Source organism: Furipterus horrens, unplaced genomic scaffold (genome assembly GCF_987537825.1).
Source record: "Furipterus horrens unplaced genomic scaffold, mFurHor1.1.pri manual_scaffold_5, whole genome shotgun sequence".
Classification (NCBI taxonomy): Eukaryota; Metazoa; Chordata; class Mammalia; order Chiroptera; family Furipteridae; genus Furipterus; species Furipterus horrens.
This window is the reverse complement of record NW_028327175.1, coordinates 179,249,793-179,272,870: the sequence shown is the minus strand read 5'-3', so window position 1 is coordinate 179,272,870 and position 23,078 is coordinate 179,249,793. Positions and strand designations below refer to the sequence as shown.

General features: G+C 38.2%; 1 protein-coding gene and 1 non-coding gene across 7 annotated transcripts in view; both read right to left on the bottom strand.

Moving 5' to 3' along the window:
• Nucleotides 1-1,852: 1,852 nt before the first annotated feature.
• TIMM23 (translocase of inner mitochondrial membrane 23) overlaps nucleotides 1,853-23,078 on the bottom strand; it is a 33,213-nt gene continuing 11,987 nt past the window's right edge. For 2 of the 6 annotated variants that reach the window (XM_090278370.1, XM_090278371.1), the window contains exons 3-7: nucleotides 20,623-20,716; nucleotides 20,326-20,410; nucleotides 17,663-17,721; nucleotides 15,630-15,740; nucleotides 1,853-3,387 (exon numbers count right to left, since the gene is read on the bottom strand). In XM_090278370.1, the coding sequence (XP_090134496.1) occupies nucleotides 3,272-3,387; nucleotides 15,630-15,740; nucleotides 17,663-17,721; nucleotides 20,326-20,410; nucleotides 20,623-20,716 (465 nt within the window). In that variant the 3' untranslated portion in view covers nucleotides 1,853-3,271. Of the gene's footprint in view, nucleotides 3,388-5,903; nucleotides 5,969-15,629; nucleotides 15,741-17,662; nucleotides 17,722-17,934; nucleotides 18,418-20,325; nucleotides 20,411-20,622; nucleotides 20,717-23,078 lie in introns of those variants that run through there. The other 4 variants (XM_090278372.1, XM_090278376.1, XM_090278373.1 and 1 more) reach the window with 4 other exon arrangements.
• LOC150010475 (small nucleolar RNA SNORA74) lies at nucleotides 18,219-18,422 on the bottom strand. The gene has a single exon (XR_016511529.1). It is a non-coding gene; the product is annotated as a small nucleolar RNA SNORA74 (small nucleolar RNA).

Genomic DNA, 23,078 nt, shown 5'->3' with positions numbered 1-23,078 from the left:
CTTGGGTCTCTCTGAAAGCCGAAGCAACCACCTGGTAAGCCTGACTATGGGACTTGGCTTTAGTTTCTTCCCTTTGCCTGTCCTGCTGCGCATTTTCCTTGTCTCTGTTATTGAAGACCTTAACGGCCAGGTTAATACAGTTTGGCCCATCTGAGGTCCCACCTCTAACTTCTGGAGTTTACAGCAGATGTCGGGCCAACTGAGAGAGAATGTATGTGTAGGAGGATCCTCTGGGGAATCGGGGTTAAGGTTAGTGAAGTATTGGAGGGCTTCTGCAATTGCATAAGGAAGGCAGGAGTGTTTTCCTCATCTGAGATTTCTTTTGTTATAGTTGACTGCCTCATGGGCAGCTGCCTGGAGTCCTGCAGTTAGGCAGGTTTTATGCTTGCCAGCTAGTTGGCCAGGCTTTCCTTCTGATAGTCCCAATCAGGCTATTTGCGGGGGACCACAGTAGCCCTGATGGGACCATTATTAGGGTTGTGTCTGTTAAGTGTTGGTGTGAGCCTAGGCTGCTAGCCAAACCTGTTCCCTCTCCTTGCTAGATAGATAGGCAGACAATGACAAAGAGATCTTGCCAGGTGAGGTAATAGGAGACAGATACTGGAATTCCTTAATGAAATGGGCTGGGTCAGTAGAGCAGGAACCGAGGTGCTGCTCTACTTGGGAGAGGTCAGAGGAAAAAGGGAACATGAATCCAAGTGGGAACATAGGGCCTGGCAGCCTGCCTGAAGGAGGACAGGGTGAAGCAGAGAGCTGAGCTGGAGCCAGGAGGACCTAGTTCTGCGAGGCGAAGGTGAAGAATCGTCTCACAATGATGTAGTCTGAGGAAACTGGTGGGTCAAGCCAAGCTGCTCCTGGGGTATTAGGAGGCAGAGAAGTATAGGGAGGTGGAGTGGAGAGGAGACAGTTCTCCAGATCTGAAAGGGTTTTGGGAGTCAGAGAGGGAGTGAGATCAGTGGGATCAGAATGGCTAGGTTTGTGGAGGGGGACTGAGAGAGCTTGGTAAGTGGAACAGGATTGACAGAGGGCAGGGTGTCTGCATAGGTCAGAAAAAGGCTTGAACGTAGGGAATTTCACTCCACGTGGCCAGGCAGTGACAGTAGTAGTCGAGATCAGTTAATATTAAGAGTCAAATGTCCTGTTTTCAGGCCAGACAGGCCAATTGTCTAATTTATATTGAGGTCAGGCAGTATTATAGAGAAATATCAATCTTTTAGGTTTGAGGTCCATTTCAAGGCCTAAATCCTTGAGGCTTTTCAGGAGACACCCCAGGGGTGTGTTCTGCAGGGGCTTGGATTGGCCTGAACCCATATTGGTGTGGGAGGGGTGAGTAGTAAGACCTGCATCCCAGCTTGAGGGCCTCTTCGGGTGTCCTGCTCTGTAAGCTGTCAGAGCTGTAACAGACGAAGAGGGGCGAGGAGAAAGGCCTACCTTGGTCCTCTCACCTCCCCATGGGTCCAGGACCTGGTATGTTGTCCAGTGACAAGAGCAGAGAGAGGGCTGGCAGTGTGGGGACAAGGCAAACTCCTTTCCCTGGTAGAGATCAGATGGTGTGGATTCAGAGGGCCAGGCAAATAGGAGTCCTTGGGTCTCCCTAGGTCTGGCTTCTGGGCCACCGAACCTCAGAGACAGGGTTAGGGGGTTAGCCCAGGTTGACCTTCCGCTGCCCACTATTCCCCTAGTCGAAAGTCTCAGGAGGCTGGAGGAAAGAAATGTCCCGGGGTTTGGCACCACAATGTTAGGTTTGTGCTTGGAAGGAGGGAGGAGGGGTTGGGCAGACCAGTATTGAGGGATATTCAAGCAGGCGGGCTGAGTCCAAACTGACTACAGAACTGAGCAGAAGCAGAATGTATTCTTTTTAAAAATATTTTATTTATTTTCAGAGCGAGGGGAAGGGTGGAACAGAGAGGCAGAGAAACATCAATATGTGGTTGCCTCTTGTGCGCCCCTAACTGGAACCTGGCTTGCAACCCATGCATGTCTTGACTGGGAATCAAACCGATGACCCATTGGTTTGCAGGCCTGCGCTCGGTCCATTGAGCCACACCAGCCAGGGCACAGCTGGGGTTTTTACGGGGTGGCAGAGTTTGTGGGACTTTCAAAAGTCCAGATGGAGCTAGTGATTGATAAGGAAGGCAGGCTGAAAACAGGGAAGTTACTAAAATCTTGTCAGCAGAAAAAAATACCTTTGTTAAACAGGATAACTGTAGAGCATAGGCAGTTACTGGGGGCAGAAGATTTATTGGGGGTTGCTGAAATCAGACCTGTACTCCTAGAACCTGGTCTTATACCTGGGAGTTATTAACTTCCACTTCCAGTTTCTTCCTGCACTCTTCATATCAACTACTTTTAATCTGCTAAAGTGCTTTTCTGCCAAATCCCTTACCAGATGCATCCAAAAATGCCCTACTTTACTTTTCCAATCATAACTACTAGTTGTTTAGTATTTATTATGTATATATATAATCTGCAGTGCAATTTTTTTTCCACAGATGAAAAAACAGAAGTAATTGCCCCTATTCCTTTAGCTTTCCCAAGGCTTCTTTAAAAATGTAAAAGCTCTTGTCTATTTTATCTCTTTTCTAATTATTGCCAGGTAGGGGATTAGTTAATGCATACAGACTTAAGCATGATCACCGAACAATCTTGTTCTAGCATGCTACTTTAATCGTATAATGTTTAATCTGAACTATCTTGAGTTTTAGTGTCAACTCTATTGGAAGAAAATCTTAACTTAGCTTTTAATGCCGCCAGTAACCCTTCATTTCAACACAAATGTGAAAACATGTTTCAGCCTAGTTGGGGCAGAAAAAAATGCCGAGTAAATTTCACTTCAAACCCAGAAAGATGCTTTTAAATAGACACCCACTATGTTTATATTGGAGTGGACTTTGGTTCTGTTTTCACCCTTTATTGGGAATACAGGACAATATTACACTTTTTGATCATTAAATGAACAAACTCGGTGATATGATATTGGTAGGAATGAAATGAATGATGGGAGTAAGTGGTTTTCCATTCAGTGGGTAGGAAAGAGAACAGGTGCAAGATCTTCAAAGAGAACGATATTTACTCAACCACCAAAGGGCTTTGGCTTCAACTCATTCATGGCTGGAAGGAGAACCAGTCTGGTCAACCATCTTCATCACAGCAAGCTGGCATCTGCACAATTTTTCAACCTAATTGTAGGTATAAGAGAACTCCACATTGATTCATAAATTGATCTGGATGACTACTAAATTGTCCTCTATTTGCAGGCTGGCAAAAATCTTCAGAGTGACTGTTGGAGCAAGGAGCCTTTCATGTGCTCCCAGTTATTATATAGTGCATAGAGGCTAGTAAGTGTTAGTCCTGCTAGACCACCTCGTGCTACCCCTCGAAGACCACCTGAGAGAGAAAAATAAGATTTGTATTGCATAGTGTCCTAATATCAATGGATTAAATGAGTATTATAAAACTGAGACATAACCATTCATGTTTATAAATACTCTGTGCCAAACAGGAGAGTAAAAGTTTTAAAAGTAATATAAGAAACCAATCAGGAGACAAGTTCCCCAAATGACTTGTTTAATATACATACTATATTTCATATTTATAATAAAATCTTTTTAAAATTTTTAATGTCACAATTTGTACCTAAGATAATCAGCATTAACAATTTTTGACTTTTCTCAATCTGACTTGTTCTTACATACTTTTAGAAAAGATCTTATGCTTATCATTGAAGTCCCAGCCAGATCAATAATTTCCTGCTAGTCATACAGTTTAGACTTCATTGGTGCTATCAGTTGATTTAAGGCTATAAACAAAGCCACATCCTCTCTGGAGACAGTATTAACAGTCTTTGGACTCTATAGGTTCTCAAAATATTAACTTTGAAGACTCAAGAAGTGGTGATAAGCTGACTATAATGAAGCTTTGAGTTAGGCGCCGATGAAACACCAACTCCTCTGTTCTCCAGTCCTACACTGATGTGTGAGACAATCTTCTATTACAACTACTGAGCAATGAGGCTCTTAGCATCGTCACACTAGTTGAAAAACATTCAAGGATTAGCAATAGATGTTTTGTTTGAAATGCAGAAACGAAATTGTTTCAACCAATTATCTGAAGAAGATAGTCCTCACATCTACTAAGACAAATGGGGGTACCCAGAGAAAATTTTAAAGAAGTACTTGATGTTCTCTTACAGTTTCACAAAGAAGGGACCACAAAATTCAGGCAGCCTATATTGTACCTATGGAGTATCTGTTTTAAGTTGTGTTAGGAAAGCAAAGGGAATGGAGCTGTGGTCCAGTGATTACCTTACTAGAGGTATGAGACAGCAAATTCTGTGAAATTCAGTGATGTTGCCCAGTTCACTTCAAAACCAACCATTTCTGCAATGACTGTCCTGCCAGATGGCTTTAGCTGACAGATTAAAGGGCCACTCCTTCCAAGAACTTCTGTAGTCTGAAGAGTTCTGATAGCTGACCTGTTTAGGCTTCCACTATGAAATGCCCTAATAATCTCTCTTAAACAGACTCAAACAGAAAATGCATACATCATTTCTAAATAGATGTCAAATATGTGTGTGTGTGTGTCTGTATGTGTATCAGAAACATCAAAAACAATTTAAATAGGAAGTATCTCCTTGAAGTCCAGATCTCTATATCATCTTGCTATACTTGAATGTGCACCTGTACTCAATGTGGTTGAAACATAATTTAAAACAATCTGCTCAGTTTAATAAGGATCTACCTTGTATTTTGGACCAGTTAAGTCAATAAAAAGTTGTATAGGCTGAGAGTGAACTATAATTAAACCAAATTCCAAAAATGGAAAACTACAAAGTGCAGAATAAAAGCTAAGCTATCTGTAAGAACATCACTATGGCTCAGTTAACAGACCTAAACTTTTGAGTGTAATGAGCAAACAAGTTACACAAATTTAATACTCTAATGCATTCTGAATCAACCCAAAACAAAAGCTAAGGTGGTCTCACTGCTGTTTATTAGTAGAGAAATGATGGAAGGCAGGTAATTGAAAGCACAGTAAGTTTTGCAGATACTACTTCCTGGGACCGAACATTTACACTTACTCCCCTGGACCTTTAGTAGACCATAGGGCTCTGAAGTCTGCCTACTGGTTTGGGAATAGCTGCAAATTGTACCTGCCAATTGGCCTTTTTGAAAGGATTTTCACACTAGTTTTCAGCAATCAAATAAGCCTCCTGGGCATAGGCACTAGGGTAACATAATGAAATGGGAACTATAAAGCTTTCAGATACTTTCTGACCAAAATGAAACAAACATAGTTCAGATCAATTAAGTTACTCCTTTGATGACTAGAAAAGTTATTTCCAGCAAGAAGACACCAAAAACATGCAGTGTTTGATTTACTATGCACAGCTGATCCTGACTCAAGGGTAGCCTTTTATCACATACCAGCTATGTTTCAGTTTTAACTCTTACCACTAATTTCAGAGTTTTTCAACTGGTTATCTGTTAAATGTTTGAGGACCTTGGTTTAGGCTTTCTGTAATCAAACAACTTCTGCCCAACTAAGCACAGGAAGTTGATTAGCAAATCAACTTGCTTTAAACACAGAATAATCAAATAAAGCCAATGGTCAGTCTCTACAAAGCATAACAAACACGAGAAATGTGTTTCACAGTTTTACTTTCTATCTTTCAGCTCCTTACACAACTCTTGTAGAAAAGGCAAATATTACCTCTTTTAAATATGGGGAAATTAGGCCCAAATTATTTAAATGCCTTTTGTGAGGCAGAATTGGTTAGTGACAGAGCTTATACACCTATCTGACAATTACTTTAGAGCAGGAATCAGGAAATTTTTCTTAAAATGGCCACAAAATAAGTATTTCAGGCTTTGAGGGACCAATGGCTATTATGTAGCACTTACATAAGCACTGAAAATGTAAAACACAGGGAATATGCAGGCATCTGGCAAACAGGAACTGATGGTCTCTGTTTAGAGAACAGCATTACCTACACACTGAAATAGCTACTGCACACCATTCACACTTTTTTTTGCATTATTTAACTTAAACAACTTTTGTTAAATTTATTATTTTTTAAAATTGTGGTAAAATACACGTAATGATATTTATCATTTTAAGTGTGCAGATCAACAGCATTAAGTACACTGGCATTGCTGTGTTATGATCACCATCTATCTCCAGAGAACCTTCATCTTGCAAAAATGAAACCCTGTACCTGTTAAACAGTATCTCCCCACTCCTCTTCACAATTTAATGCCTAATTTAACTTTTATTATGTTGATACATCGTTACTCGCTTTTACTTTTATGAAAGTGTCAAATACTTATTTTAAAAGTCAAGATAGCACCAAAATATTTTTTGTGATGCACATCAGTGTGGTGTGCTCCCCATCCTCACCTTAATTCCCAGTTCCCTAATTCTTTGTTCTTTACCTTCATGATTCCAAAAAACATGATTATCTTGCTATTTCTTGATTTTTCAATCTTAGAGGTGGCCTTTTGACCTCCTACTATAAAAACTGCTAAATCGTAGAAGAATTGTACAAAATGTGCTTACAGCAGAAAGAAAAGTCACTTGCTTTTTGTATAAGGTTACCTCATTTACAAGTCTATGAAGGGAATAGAAGTCACTTATAAACAAAGAAACTGAAGAGACTTCGGTCAAGATGGAGGCCTACACAGACAGACTGCGTCTCCCTCCACAGCTAAGAAGGAATACAACTACCTCAAAACTAGAGACAATCAGAAGTTCCAGAAAATCAAGCTGCACGGAAGTCCAACAAACGAAGATATAAAGAAGAAATACTCATCCAGACAGGTAGGAGGGGTGGAGCTGGAGTGTAAAGGACATGGTGTGGTGGCAGCAGCAGCGTCAGGATGGCAGAAAGCACAGTCAAGCATTTAAAAAAGTTGAGAGGGACACTTGGGGAGTGCTCCCAACACCCAACAACAGACCAGGCCGCACAGCTCATGGTTCCAGTGCCAGGGACAATAAAGCCTTATTGCTTCTGACTGTGGAAACAAGTGAGGGCTGGGGTGGAGGCAGAAACTGCTGGTCTCTCAGCAGAGTCCACTTGTTTAAGGGGTCCCCACGGTCCTAGAATGTCTGCAGAATGATGGCCAGGGCAACAGCTAGAGAGGCACCAGGCCCATGCGGAAGTGGGGGAAGTGCCTGGGAAAGGAGTGAGTGCTGAGGGAGCGACATTGTTCCCTCTCAGACCCCTTCCCTACATACAGTGCCACAAAGTGGTGAAACGGGTTGCCCTGTACTGACAAATACTTAAGGCTCCACCCCTTACATGTAACAGATGCAAAAATTCTATCTAAGACATAGAGGCAAGCAAACACAGGAGCATGGCAAGATGAGGAGACAGAGAAGTATGGCTCAAAAGAGGGAATGGATCAAGGTTCCAGTGGGAGAACTAAGCGATGAGGAGATAGCCAACCTAACAGATGAAGAGTTCAAAACACTGGTAATAAAGATGCTCACAGACTTGGCAGATATGCTTAAGTACAGCAAATGCATAAGAGAAGAAGTGAAGGCTATGCTAAATGAAATGGAGGAAAATCCACATAAAACCAATGGTGAAGAAAAGGAAACTGAGGTTCAAATCAATGATTTGATTCTACTACTCTTCCCAATGCCTTCAACTTCCGCTTCAGGGCCTTTGATATTGATGTTACCTTTACCTAAATCACTCCCTCCAGACATCCACATCACATGCTCCCTCATCTGTTGGTGTTTGTTCAAATGTCACCTTTTCCTTGAATCCAGTCTCAAATGCCTTGGTAGTTTTGCGTGTATGCCCTAGTTTGCTACAGAATAACCTGCTGAATGTTAAGATTACTTGAGCAAAGAATCTACATATTTCAAATATTAGTAACCAATACCAAACTACCTTTTTAAAGCACTTGCTTATCTTTTGCCAATATTAAATGTTATCTACCATCACCTTATCTAAGCCAGTTGGTGAAAAATATTAATATTTTATTTTGCTTTTCCCCAGTTGCCTGAGAGACTGTACAACTTCTATTGTTTAGCAGTCATTTGTATTTTTTCCTTAAGTGTTTTGTCATATCCATATTCCATTTTTTAGTGGGTTGTCGGTTTAAGTGATTTGTTGAAGTCATCAAGAGACTCCTTTATACATACAGAATTTAATTTGTAAAGCCTGGCATTCATGGATAAATAATAACACTGATGATAATTGCTTAATTTGATAACTTGGATTTGTTTCTTTTTACTTTTACTTCGTTTGCTTTTCATAAGATGATTTTCTTATGGAAGGAGTAGGATTAACAGATCAAGGATTTTTTGTGAGTGGGAAGGAGCGCCCATGTCTTGGTTTGAGACCTTGTTTTCTGAAGTGACCACGCCTCTTAAACATTCTTAAACTTACGGATGAGAGCAAAACTATAGCTATTCTTTTTCTGGTAGAATATTGGTCATTATTAAATAGACTTTCATATGCCATAGGAAATCTAATAAAGACATACCATGCCCTCTGGAGAATATTTACATAGTTCATTAAGTAAGCATTAAGCCTAAAATCATACCAGAATTACTACTTAAAAAAATCAGCCTCATTTTGGTCTGACAACACATTTTCTCCTGTGATATTTTCCCTCACAATTTCTCTTTCTACTAAGCAGTTGCAAAAGTACTACTTTTGTACTAAAGCAGCTACAGTGACTCGTAATGCTTTCATTCTAAATTTCTTCCTTTTTAAGAATTTCTATTTTTAAAGAGTACACTTGGGATTGGAAACGTTTTAGGTCAGTAGGAATTAGACATTCCCTAAATGTAAAATTTTTTTTTTTTAAAGGTGTTATGTATTTTCAGAGAGAGGGGAAGGGAGAAGAGAGAGGAAGAGGAACATCGATACGCGAGACAAACATGAGTTGGTTGCCTCTCACACGCCCTCAACTGGGAATGGGACCTAGCCCAAAACCCAGGCATGTGCCCTGACTGGGAATTAAACCAGTGACTGTTCTGTTTGCAGGCTGGCACTCAATCCACTAAGCCAAACCAGCCAGGGCTAAGTGTAAAATTCTTTCCTTAACAGTTTATGGTGGCTCTGGACTAAGTGCCCAAACTCTTTCCATATCTGAAGGTTGAAGTTATATTTGTATTCCTGCCAATCAAAATTCATAATTCTGTACTTTGTCTTCTTAAGTTTATCCCAAACCAGAAATTAGTAAAAGGCACCAATTTGTCTTTGTTAGAGTGACTTTGATGTTCTGAGCTAGGAATGGTGAAGCAATGCTGGAACTGTAACAAAACCAGATTATTTACTTCCTCTATGTTCCACAACATCAATGGAAACTCTATGGATACTCTTTTTTGCTTTTTCTCTTCTAAGCCAAGGGCTTTCTCTTACATAATTTATGGTGAAGGTGATCCAAGCTATTGCTACAAGTCCTTGACACAGAAAGCAAGGCTCCCATTTCTTTAGATAATATCAAATATTTAGCCTTTTCCTATTCTTTAAATATGCATGACGTCTTGAATTAGATGATTTGCATTCTTACACTCAGAACTGCACCTAACACAGGAAAGGCCATAATGGCTTACTCTAAGAAACTGGGAATGGTGGGGACCAGCTGGAGCTTCAGTGCCTACCCACTGCGGTAGAAGCAGCTCCCCTACTCTCCTCTAGCCATCTGACACCATGCAATGGGAACTCGGTGTCTTGAACTTAGTCAAAAGAAGCCAGAATTCCCAGATTTTTGTGGAATCTCCTGTTTTGGGCCGCCCTTACCAGCGTGGCTCAGTTGGTTGAGCAATGCCCCCTGGAGTGGAAGGTCTATGGTTTGATTCCTGATCAGGGCACATGCAGGGCTCAGGGGGGGCAGGTCCCAGTTGGGGGCATGCAAGAGGTAGCCTATTGATGTTTCTCGCACACATCGAGATTTTTAAAGAATAAATAAAACCTTAAAAAAAAAACCCCATAGTTTGGGCCAACTGAACCCTCTTACTGTCACCTTTGTGCTGCCTATTAAAATTTAAAATTCTTTTGTCTAATCCTACAGCTTTTCAATGTGAAAAGTATTTCTTAAGCTTTTTAACAAGATTTTTCTTTGCCAAGGCAACATTTCATGGACATATCCTAACTGGAAGCTCCGTCTGTGTGTAAACACACCCATACATGTTAAGAGAAGTTTTATAAGCTCTTAAGAGATAAAATTCCAAATACAATTTATTTTCAATATAGAAAAGCCTTTTACTCTAAGATATGTTAGGAAAAGTTGGACTTTATAATCATGTGAGACTTCTGTTTCTAGTAAAAATTAAGCAAAAACACTACCTAATATATATAAGAATTCCTAAAAAACAGAATTACACAGTTAATCAAGTGTCTAATACATAAGAAAGCAATCAAGCAAGTAAATGTGCTTTTCAGAGGCAGGAGTATAGAGGTTATGTAGTTTAATTAAACCATTTAAAACTAAAACGTGAACTTATGGCCAATATGGACACCTAGACAGACATGCTGCATCTCCCTCTACAACTAAGAAGGAATAAAACTATCTCAAAACTAGAGACAACCAGAAGTTCCAGAAAACAACAGCATTGAAGTCCAACAAACAAAGACATAAAGAAGAAATACTCATTCAGACAGGTACAAGGGGCGGAGCTGCAACAGAGATGAAGTCGTGTGGCCGCAGCAGCAGCAGACTGGCAGAAAGTACAGTCACACATTTTAGAAGTAGGGAGGGACACCTGGGGAATGCTCCCAGCACCAGACCAGACCGCGCAGCTCACGGTGACAGTGCTGGGGAAAATAAAGCCTCATTGCTTCAGACTGTGAAAACCAGCGAGGGTTGGGGCGGAGGGAGAAATTGCCGGTCTCTCAGCAGAGTCCACTTTTTTAAAGGGCCCCCATGGTCCTAGAATGTCCACAGACCCACCCACTCTGGGAATGATGGCCAAGGCAACAGCTAGATGGGTGCCAGTCCCATACAGAAGTGGGAGTCGTCGTCGGCAGCCGTCCGTCTCGAGAGATGATGGTGTAGCTTCTTAAGAGTCTATCTGCACCGCCGAAAATGGCTGTGCAGTCCGACTCGGGAGTGACACGGTATCTGTCTCCTCCCGTGTTGAATCGACATCTTGCGATGACGCTGGAGTGTCCTCTCCAGTGAAGCTGAAGCTACAGAGCCTGGGCAGGGTGATATGGAGGGTCTGCTGTTGCCCATGCAGCAGACCCCCCCTCTCTTCGCAGCTGAAGGGTCCAAGGGAAAGACGGAGTCAATACAGCTTGGCTTCAGGTGCACCGCAGGAGTTGCCGGTGTTGACTACAATGTCAAACCGCCTTAGGGACTCCGGCTCCGGATTTTCTGTCGGGGTTTACTCCCTTAGCCTTTCCCCTGAAGAGGTATGCCGCAAGGCAGCGGAGGTTTTTTGGAATCAGAGTTTTCCTTCTCTGATGTACCCTGACTGGAAGATCGAACCAGCGACACTTAGCTCGCAGGCCGACGCTCAATCCACTGAGCCAAACCAGCCAGGTTGGTGAAAAGGTATATATATATATATTTATGAACTAAGTCCATTTGGTCTAGAGTGTTGTTCAATGCCTCAATCTCCTTGCTGTTTCTTTGCTTCTTAGATCTGTCCATTGTTGACAATGGGGTATTAAAGTCCCCTACTATGATTGTGTTGCTGTCGATACCCTTCCTGTAGTCTTCCAAGATTATCTTATATATTTGGGTGCTCCTATGTTGGGTGTTTATATGTTTACCAGGGTTATATCTTCTTGATGGATTATTCCCTTAAGTGTTATGAAATGTCCTTCTTTGTTTCTTTTTATGACCTTTGTTTTGAAATCTGTTTTATCTGATATGAGTATTGTTACCCAAGCTTTTATTTTCATGTCCATTTTTTAAAAATATTTTTTCTCTCCCTTCACTTTCAGTGTGTGTAGATCTTTTGAGATGGGTCTCTTGTAGAGAGTATAAATGGGGGTCATGTTTTCTTACCCATTCAGCTACCCTATATATTTTGATTAGAGCATTTAATCCATTTACATTTATAGTTATTATTTATATGTATTTATTTATTGTGACTTTTTACCTTTGTAGCTGTGTTCCTCTGCATCTCTCTTATTCTTCTTCTTCTTAAAGCATTCCTTTTAGCATCTCTTGCACTGCTGGTTTAGTGGAGATGTTTTCTTTTAGTCTTCCTTGTCTGGGAAACTCTTCCACCTTCCATTTTGGAAGAGAGCCTTGCTGGATAGTGTAGTCTTGGTTGTAGGCCTTTGTTTTTCACTGTTTGAAATATTTTTTTGCCCTTCCCTTCTTCTTTGTAGTGTTTCTGTTAAGAAATCAGCTGATAGCCTTACTGTAGCTCTCTTGTATATTATTTGCTCTTTTTTTGTTGCTGCATTTAGGATTCTCTCTTTGTCTTTGAATGTTGCCATTTTAATTATGCTATACCTTGGAGTGGACCTCCTTGGGTTCATCTTCTTTGGGACCCTCTGTGCTTCCTGTATTTGTGAGACTTTTTATCTCCTCATGTTCGGGAAGTTTTCTGTCATTACTTCTGGCATTACTTTTTCAAACAGGTTTTCTATTCTTTGCTCCACTTCTTCTCCTTCTGGTATCCCTATGATATGGATATGTTTCATGTTATCCTACAGCTCTCTTAAACCTTCTTCATTCTTTTGTAGTCTTTTTTCTTTTTGTTGCACTGTCTGGGGATTTTTTTCTACATTTTCCTCTAGCTTACTTATCCAATCCTCTGCTTCATTTAGTCTGCTTTTGATCACTTCTACTGTGTTCTTCAGTTCAGAAATTGTATTCTTCATTTCTTCCTGGTTCTTATTGATAGTTTCTATGTCCTTTTTTATGCTGGGTTAATTTTCACTTTTTTTCTTGTAACCCTCTAGAGTTCTATATAGTTTCCCTGAAGTTTTTTGCGGTTCCCCTGGAGTTCATTGTAGTTTTCTCTGAGCTTCTTGAGTTTATTGAGCTTCCTCATTAACGTTGTTTTAAGTTCCATGTAGGATCATTTACTTGTCTCTATTTCATCTATCCCTCCTCTGGGAATTCCATCTTTTTTTTCTATGGGGTGTTGTTTCTTCATCCCCCCATTTTAGGTGGCTCTTTTTGTTTGTTTCTGCTTCTTAGATTGATCTACTTTTATTTCCTGCCTTTGTGGTGTGACTTTTTGTGGTAGGAATCCTGTGTGATTCAGCAGTGCAAGTTCCTTTATCTCCTGAACTTGATGCTCTTAGGATGGCCTTTTTGCCTTTTATTTGAACTTTCTGGTAGTATTTTGGTGGGAGTAGTGCCTGGAAAAGGGGTGAGTGCTGAGCAAGTGGCATTGTTCCCGCTTAGACCCCTCCCCCCAACACAGCACCAATACGTAATGAAATGGGTCACCCCAAACTGACAAATATCTAAGGTTCTGCCCCTCACAATGTAACAGGTGCAAAAACTCTACGTAAGATACAGAGGCAAGCAAACACGGGAACCTATCAAGATGAGGAGACAGAGTAGTATGGCCCAGAAGAGGGAATGGATCAAGGTTCTAGCAGGAAAACTAAGCAACGAGGAGACAGCCCACCTAACAGATGTAGAATTCAAAACACTGGTGATAAAGATGTTCACAGACTTGACAGATATGCTGAAGTACGGCAAATGCATAAGAGAACAAGTGAAGGCTATGCTAAATGAAACAAAGGAAAATCCACACAAAACCAATGGTGAAGGGAAAGAAACTGGGGTTCAAATCAATGATTTGAAATATAAGGTAGCAAAAAAGTCAACCAGTACAGAATGAGGAAACAAGAATTCAAAAAAATGAGGAGGCTTAGGAGCCTCTGGGACAACTTTAAATGTGCCAACATCTGAAGCATGGGGGTCCCAGAAGGAGAAGAGGAAGAGCAAGAAATCAAAAGCTTATGTGAAAAATAATGAAGGAAAACTTCCCAAATTTGGTGAAGGAAATAGACATCCAATTCCAGGAAACACAGAGAGTCCCAAACAAGTTAGACCCAAGGAGGACCACACCAAGACACATCACAGTTAAAATGTCAAAGGTGAAAGATAAGAGAATCTTATAAGCAGCAAGAGAAAAGCAGAGTTACCTACAAAGGGTTCCTATAAGACTAACAACTGATTTCTCAAAAGAAACTTTACAAGCAAGAAGGGACTGGCAAGAAGTATTCAATGTGATGAAAAGCAAAGACCTACAACCAAGATTACTCTATCCAGCAAAGCTATCATTTAGAATGGAAGGGCAGATGAAGTGCTTTCCAGACAAGATAAAACTAAAGGAGTTCATTATCACCAAGCTATTATTTTATGAAATGTGAAAGGGACTTATTTAAGAAAAAGAAGATCAACACTATGAACATTAAAATGAGAACTCACAACTATCAATGACTGATACTAACAAATAAAAACAAAATCCAACTAAGCAAACCAGAATAGGAACAGAATCATAGGTATGGGGATTATCTGGAGGGTTATCAGTAGGTATGAGGGATAGGGAAAATGGCAGGAATTAAGAAGCGTTAATTGGTTGGTACAAAATAAGGGAAAGTTAAGAATAATATAGGAAAGGGTGAAACCAAAGAACTTATATGCACTAACCATGGACATGAACGAATGGGGGTAGGATTGCTGGAGGGGTGGGGGGTACTGAGCAGAGGGGAGCAATGAGAAAAGAAATTGGAACAACTGTAAGAATATAATCAATAAAGTATACTAAAAAAAGAAACCACTAAAATGTGATGAAAATTTGGGGTCTCTCACTGCTTATATAACATTTTGAAAAAGGTAATCTTAATACTGTGCTCATCTATCAAATTAAGGTGCGATGATCACATTTCAGAGTTTCAAATGAAACAAATAATTATTTATTTCTGAGAGTATAATTATAATTTAGTTACTGTTAATTATTTTTCCATTTTCAAAGGGAATTTAATATTTGATCTTCACCCAGACCATTTTGGTTCAAATTCTCAGGTCTTTGATTATTTTTTCAAAATTGAATGGCATTTGGTTCATCAGTATTCATTTGTAACACTATTATTCCAGGTAGCCAAAGGTGGAAGCAACTCAAGTGTCCATTGCGAGATGAATGGATAAACAAAATGTGGCATATATATGTACTATTCAGCCTTAGAAAGGAAAAAATGGTGACATATGCTACAACATGGATGTACCTTGAGGACACTGTACTAAATGAAGTAAGCCTGTCACAAAAGGATAAATACTGCATGATTCCAATCACACAATGTACCTAAAGTAGTCAATTTCATAGATACAAAGCAAAATGATGGTTGCCAGCGGCTGAAGGGAAAAACAGAGAGTTGCTTAATGAGTAGTTTCAGTTTTGCAAACTGAAGAAAAGTTCTGGAGACTGGTTGCACAACAATGTAAATACAACATTACTGAACTGTACACTTAAAATATGGTTCAGATGGTCCATTTTATGTTATATGTATTTTACCAAAACTAAAAAACAAAAAAAGAAACAAAAAGCCCAAAACAATCACCAGGTTTCTGAGAATACTACATTATACTGAAAAAACAAAAAGAGGATCAAGTTTCCTTTGAAAACTATGAATAAAAAGCATAGTTTAAGTGTACTATCAGACAGCTCTATTCACTAACTCCTACCTGTACATTTATACAACATGCCCGTCATGGTTCCAGCTGCTACTGTATTGAGGTCATCTTCTGCACCTCGTGTTTTCTCAATGATGACCCCAAATGCACTATAAAGCAAAGCTATAAGGGAAATGGAAGTGATCAGTAAAAAAAAAGTAATTGAAAATCATTGTGGAAATTATATTTAGATAAATGTGTCCTGAAGTCATCATTCTATAAGTATTCAAAGGCATATATAAAGTGATCAAAATGGAATACTATATTTACTCACTTAAATCAAAAAGGAGGATAAGCTAATATTCACTAATATGTAAAGCAGGCACATGATTACAACTCTGGATAAACAAAGATGTTTGGAAAGATTCAGAAGAAATATTAATAGTAGCTATTTATGGAAAACAACACTGGGGAGTCCCAGGAAGAATATCTATTTTATTTATAATAGCTATACTTAGGATTTAGAATCAAAAAGACATATATTTCTATTGTAATAAAAATATAACTAAAAAAAAAGTGAAGCCTGTTTCCTACACGTGTAAAAACTATAGAACTAGCACTATTTACTTTTAACAAGATCTTCCCCTCTCATGCCTGTAAAGATTTAAATTATCCACGAATGCATTAATCCAGGAATTTCCAACCTTTTTCATCTCATGGCACAACTAATTACTAAAATTCTGTAGCACATCAGAAAATATACTTTTTACTGATCTGACAAAAGTATAATTTAGATTCACTCACAGCTGTCATTTTTAAATTTGACAATCTAAGAGAAAAGAGGTTAGTGCACCTGACTAAATAGTCAGGTATTGCATGTTTTAAAAATTCTTGTGGCACACTGGTTGAAAATTGCTGCATTAATCCTTTCCCTTACCTGTTCTCAAAATTGCCACATCTGACCCCTCAACATTATACTAAGATCAGCCTTACAAATACTCTGTAGTGAGTTTTTAGTTTATAAAGGCTCTTCTTCCTGTTTCAACTTATTTAACTGAAACTGAACTTGAGCAGAACATTGTGATAGATCACATTACAAAGGGAACACACAGTGTGACTGGCAATCCCAATCTGTCCAGGACTGAGGGTTTCCTGGTAGGTGGGACTTTTGGTGCTAAAGCTAAGAAAGTCCAGGGTAGAAATGGATGGATGACTACTCTAGGTATACAAGCAATCAAAGGAGGGTGACTGTGTATGGGAGGTGGGGACAATGGGGAAATGGGCAATATACTGAAGCTGCCGCTTACTACGGCTCCAAATGCGAATTTGACTTCATAGTGTGAAAATGTACTACTTTCAAATTTCATGACAAGGCTAGGATCTTACTGCTGTCAACAAAGGCCTTTTCTTTCAATGAGATGCTTACATTTTTCCTTAATCTGTCATATATAAAAAATTTCAGGCTTTCAACTAAGTTATAAAGAAAACCTTGGATGTTGGGGCTTAACTGTCATAAGCAGGTTTATTTTAAGTCATGAGTAAAAAGTCAATCATATAGCAGGAAAGCGCTGGGCCCTGACTAAGTATTACTAAACCACGTTTTGGTTAGAATTGCAAATGTTTTCATCATCTACAAAGCCCCTACTGCAACTGTGGCAATTAAATCTGGGAAATCTACTCAAGTAAACAGAACGCTGAACCAGATTTTGGAAAACAGAACAAGAGGGCTAGGTTAACCTATTATATTTAACTACAGGACCCTGAAACTTAACATACAGAGCCATTTATCTTGGACCTAAATTATTTGAATTTCACTTTGTTAAAACTTGACTTTATTCGGTGTCTTGCTTGGGCAGGAGAATATTTAGTGTTTTAAAAGATTTAAAATGTTCAGAAATGATATACAATATGGTATTGGCACCTGGGATTATTTTATGTAGTTCCTGGTCTTTTTAAAGTAGTATCTATACTATTGACAAGAGTGGACTTAAACATAATTTTAGTATCGTAGGATTTTAAAAATTTTGGTTGATCAAATTGTTCATGATATGTGTACATTCTTTCTTTGCATTAATAATTTATTATCAAGTGACATCTCTACTTACCCAAAGAACCTAGAGTATTAGCCCAAAGTGCCCCTTGCCTGGTCACCATGTTCAAAATCCTATAAGAGCAGAAAGACAACGGATCTCTATTTAGAATCATTATTTCTCTAGTAATTCAAAAAAACACAATTGCAGCTATTTAAAAACTATAAATTCAATTCCCAGTTTTATTAAAAAACTTAACACGTCTTCAGAATTCAATAAGGATGACTTTTACATTATAGAAATATAAATGAAGGTAGGTTAAAATCTCCAACCTTTTTGAGCAACCAGTAATGAAATTTCTCATTAAATATATATCAAACACATAAAGACTCTGCATGATAGCCTGAAATTTATTTTATAAAGACATTTACAGAAACTTATCTGTATAAAAAAATATCATTATAATGAACAAACTAGCTTAGAAGTCAGTTGTTTTTTGGGTGGGGGGAGGATATATTTAGAATATTAAGTAGGATCAAAGCACAACTATTATGGAATATAAAGCAGAATTAAAAATAAATACTCAAAAGAAAAAAAAAAGCAAATCAGAATACATGGAGAAAGCACACTCTGTGTCTGCTCCCACACTAGAACTAAGCAGCCAGGGTAGATGCTTAGCACACTCAAGGAAGCACAGTTCTGCCTTGCACCAGTGCCACATGCCACTAGAACAGTGACGGAAGCAACTGGGGGGGAAGAAGATGGGACATTCCTCTTCCAGCAGTGTAACACCATCACAGCAATGATTCTGCCTGGATAGCTGACTACTGCTGGAGATTACAAAATACAGTAACAGACAAATAATTAATTTCATGCTTAATAATAAAAATTTGTATTACTTCTAAAAGGTTGCTTATGGAAAAGTATATTGTTTCTGATTAATTATTTACTAATATTATATCTACTATTACATTTTAAATTTAACACATTGCTTTTACATTTGTCACAAGCTTTTAAAACTGTGAATTTTCATGACTATACTGCTGATAGCACTGCAAATTGGCAACATTCTTTGGCATACAGTTAGGCAACATACCTCCATTTATTGGGCCTTTACCTACTTCTCACTTTAATCATCTCTCAACAACCCTTAGAGGCACAGAGTAAAGAAAGCTTATCTAAAATCACAAAATAGTAAGTAACAAAACAAAGCTTTGAAGCTACATAGATCTATCTAGCCTGAAGCCATATTTTCTTTCCATTTTTAAATGCTGTCTTCCTATCTAGGAAGAGCAGAATGATTGTAAAAATAGGGGGTGTAAGATTTTAAAAAAATGCAAACTAATTCCTCTCTGTATAAAATGACTAACTATTATTGTTTTAAGAAACAAAGGTTATCACCCTGACTGGTGTGGCTCAGTGGACTGGGCATCGTCCTGTGAACTGAAAGGTCACCAGTTCAATTACCAGTCAGAACACATGCCTGGGTTGCAGACCAGGTCCCCAATTGGGGGCATCTGGGCTTGCAAGAGGCAACAGATGTTTCTCTCACATACTGATGTTTCTCTCTCTCCCTTCCTCTTTCTAAAAATAAATAAAATCTTAAAAAGAAACAAAGGTTATCTTTTCTAGGAGACCCTCTACTTTCAAACTGATACTTAATAACATTGGAAATTTGTTTCATAACAATATGGAAGGCAAGAAAAAGATGGGACACAATTGGTCTTGGTTGATGGTTGTTAATGACAGGTTATATAGTTCACAGGTGCTAACTACTATTCTGTCTACTTTTGTATACGTTCCAAATTCCCCACAAAGTTAAAAAAAATTAGTAAGGGACAAATATTAAGAATATAAATATAAGAATATTCAAGGATCTGGACTAGTAAAGCCAGGGCAACAATACACACAGTAACAGGAATATGAAAAAAACTTGACATGCTTTCAGGATTGCTTTGTCAATGTCTAATTCTAGCAGATACCTGCTGCCATCTGCTGGTCAAACAAATAATGAAGATGGAGTTCAAAGTGTCTTAAGACACAACCAAAAGCCACTGAAGAATATATACTGTGATTCTACTCATATAAAGTATAAAAACATGAAAAATTAAAACAATATAGTAAGGGAATATCAACAGGGACTGGTCATATTTATTTCTTAAGCAGGGTGAAGATACACATTATATACACTTCCTAACCTTTTTAATTGTACTTTCTCTTCTCTGCAAATTAACTTTCCTAGAATATTGTCTTATTCCTTTGAAACTATCTCTAAGTTGCAGAAATTTCTTTGAAGTTTTTTGCAGCTTTCCATTTCAGAAACGGAGAGTGAAACTAAATTCAAGTCAAGTAATGGCAGACCTAGCAACCACTCTTACGTGCTTTTTATTTCACTATCATGTTCTACGGTTCTGCATGCCGCTGAAAAATCCAAATAATGTATATAATAATTCAACAATTTGAAAAGCAGGTTAGAGAGCCTGCTGAATAAAACAGGTGTACCTGAGAAGTTAGACTGCGGTAACACCAGCTGATTTGAAAATCACTCCTTTTAAAAGTGTAAGACTCAGTAACCTGATTTGTTTAGTTCCTTTTATTTTGAATAAGAAAAAAAAAATCGACCAAGAAATAGAATATCAATACTCTAAACATCTGTAATCTCAAAGCTGTACTCATCAAACCAACACAGTAGAGAGTAATACTCAAACTTCACTATATCAGATGATTACGAGACTTACTGTACGTTTCTTGGTTTGGACCAGGCCATGTTCTGGGTTTCTTTCAATCCTAGCCGTAGACCGTTCATTGCTCCAAATGCAGCTCCTAGTAAATCATAGTAACAATTCATCCAAATAATACGTATTTTTTTTTTAAAAAAAGCACTTCTGATTCTTTTTCATTTTTAAATAATAGGAAAAGATGAAAAAATGTAAACAATGATTAAAAAAAAACATGAAAGCAATAGTCTAATTGTTTTGATTTTAATTCTCTGACTACTTGGATTGAGGACATTTAAAAAAAATTATTATACCCACCTGTCATACAACATCCTCCAATGGTAAAGAAGGCCAGTTCAAATCTGCCCCGGGTTTTATTAGCTCCAGTTGGTAAAATAAACTCATCTGTATCCTAAAGGGATAATATAAAAACCAAGCTGAGTTCCCCTCAAGACAGAATACTTACAAAATGTTTTTTAATTTATTAAACTAGTTTTTCAGAGAAAGTAAAACCTTAACTAAAACTCAACTATACTTAGTCAAACAAAAATAAAACTTTCTATATCACCAGCCACACCTAAATCAAAGTGAAATGAAATATACAAGATACAAAGTTATGTTCATTAGTTTTTAGGAGGGATTCTTGTTCAAAACTGTGCTTCTCAATGTAAGTTTGATAGGTTGTATGTAATTTGCCTTATGCAATGATAAATTTGAAGCAACAGTTTATGAAGGACAGCTCTAGAGAAAGATGAACTAAAAGCTATGAGAAGTAATAGTTGACAGAATTACAGTCTGGAAGAAGAAAATAACTTTCATTCCATAGTAACTATTTATCGAGCATCATTTTACTATGTGTAAGACCAGATGATCATTAAAAAAAAAAAAAAATAAGCAGAAACTATAAAAGTACGACAGTTTGGATCAGTTATGCAGGGACAAAAATATCTTCTTAATAATCATCCTTTTGGTAATCTTAGAAAGGTATTGGACCCTCTTTCTAATAAATGTATACACAAAATTTGGTACGGACCCCTTGAAAGTTATCCAAGAATCCTAGTTTGAGAAATGCTAGTATAAGAGCACAATATAACTAACTGTACAAAACAATACACTAAGAACATGTTCAATGTATTTTTGCTAAGCTTTCCATACAAAAATGGTTAGAAAAAGCCCCTAAAAGACAGTTCACGTACATTTGGCAACTCTTTAACACATTCCTTTGCAAAATATGACCTTTGTTTGGTAAATGCATTCCTGATTAGGAAAACTATAGTTCTGAACTGGTTTTTGATTTCTGGTTTGTGCATATATTCTCAGAAAAAAATTGCGCAAATAGCCCTGGCTGGTGTGGCAAAGTGGACTGAGCACTGCCCAGCAAACCTAAGGGTTGCCAGTTTGATTCCCAGTCAGGGCACATGCCTGGGTTGCAGGCCAGCTCCCCAGTTGGGGGCACGCAAGAGGCAACCACACATTGATGTTTCTCTCCTTCTTTCTTCCTTCCTTCCCCTCTCTAAAAAACAAACAAAAAAACCTTAAAAAAAATTGCACAGATAAGTAAGCACACCACATCTACTTTTAACACACAGAAATGGTTTGTTGGGCAATAATAGACAAATTTTGAATAGATGCCATACCACTGATATATTTATTGTGCAGTTTTATAAATTAATGACTTAATTGTAAATTGTGCTTCTGGTTTGAGGTTTCTAGAAATGCCACATTTGATTTGATGAGATAAATAGTTATCTTTCAATCCCAACAGGGTCACTAATTAGAAATAGGAAATTTAAAAAATGGTTGTAATGAGCATTAGTATGCCCAAGAGCATGTCATTACCAATTTATTCTTTGCTAAGGTCACTATAATAAAGACACTAAGAAGGCTGAAAGCAAATGTACCTCAATTCACAAACAAAGTCAATTGAAAACAATGTGGTTACTTGTTATTGGGGCTTTTCAAGTTAATTAAAATGTACTGTTTCATATAACAAAAATTTTCAAAGATATTAAAGGGGGAGACCCTGGTAAAATTACATTAATTTGGGGGGAACCCGATGAAATTAAAGCTCTTTTTTTAAAATAAAAATCTGATTACCAGCTTTCACCTACTTTGTTTTGGTACCTGTGTTGAAAACCTACTGACTATAAATGTGAAGTTTATTTCTGGACTCTCAATTTTATTTTGCTGATCTATATATAGATCTATTCTTATGTCAGCACCAAAATGTCTAAATCACCATACCTTGGGAGCAAGTTTTAAAATTGGAAAATGTGAGTGCTCCAATTTATTCTTTTTTTTAAAGACTGTTGGCTATTTTGTATACTTTGTATTTTCACATGAATTTCAAAATCAGCCAATTTCTGCAAAAAAGCCAGCTGAGATTTTGATGGGGGCTGTTGAATCTGAAGGTCGATTTGAAAATAATTATTTTAACAATATTAAACCTTATAAGAAATTGGAATATCTTCCAACTTATTTGTCTTAAGTTTTTTTAATAATGTTTTGTAGTTTTCAAAGTGTGAGTTTTGCATTTTTGTTGAATTTAGTCCTAAATAGCCCTGGCTGGTTTAGCTCAGTGGATTGAGTGTCGGCCTGCGAGCTAAGTGTCGCTGGTTCGATCTTCCAGTCAGGGTACATCAGAGAAGGAAAACTCTGACTCCAAAAAACCTCCGCTGCCTTGCGGCATACCTCTTCAGGGGAAAGGCTAAGGGAGTAAACCCCGACAGAAAATCCGGAGCCGGAGTCCCTAAGGCGGTTTGATGTTGTAGTCA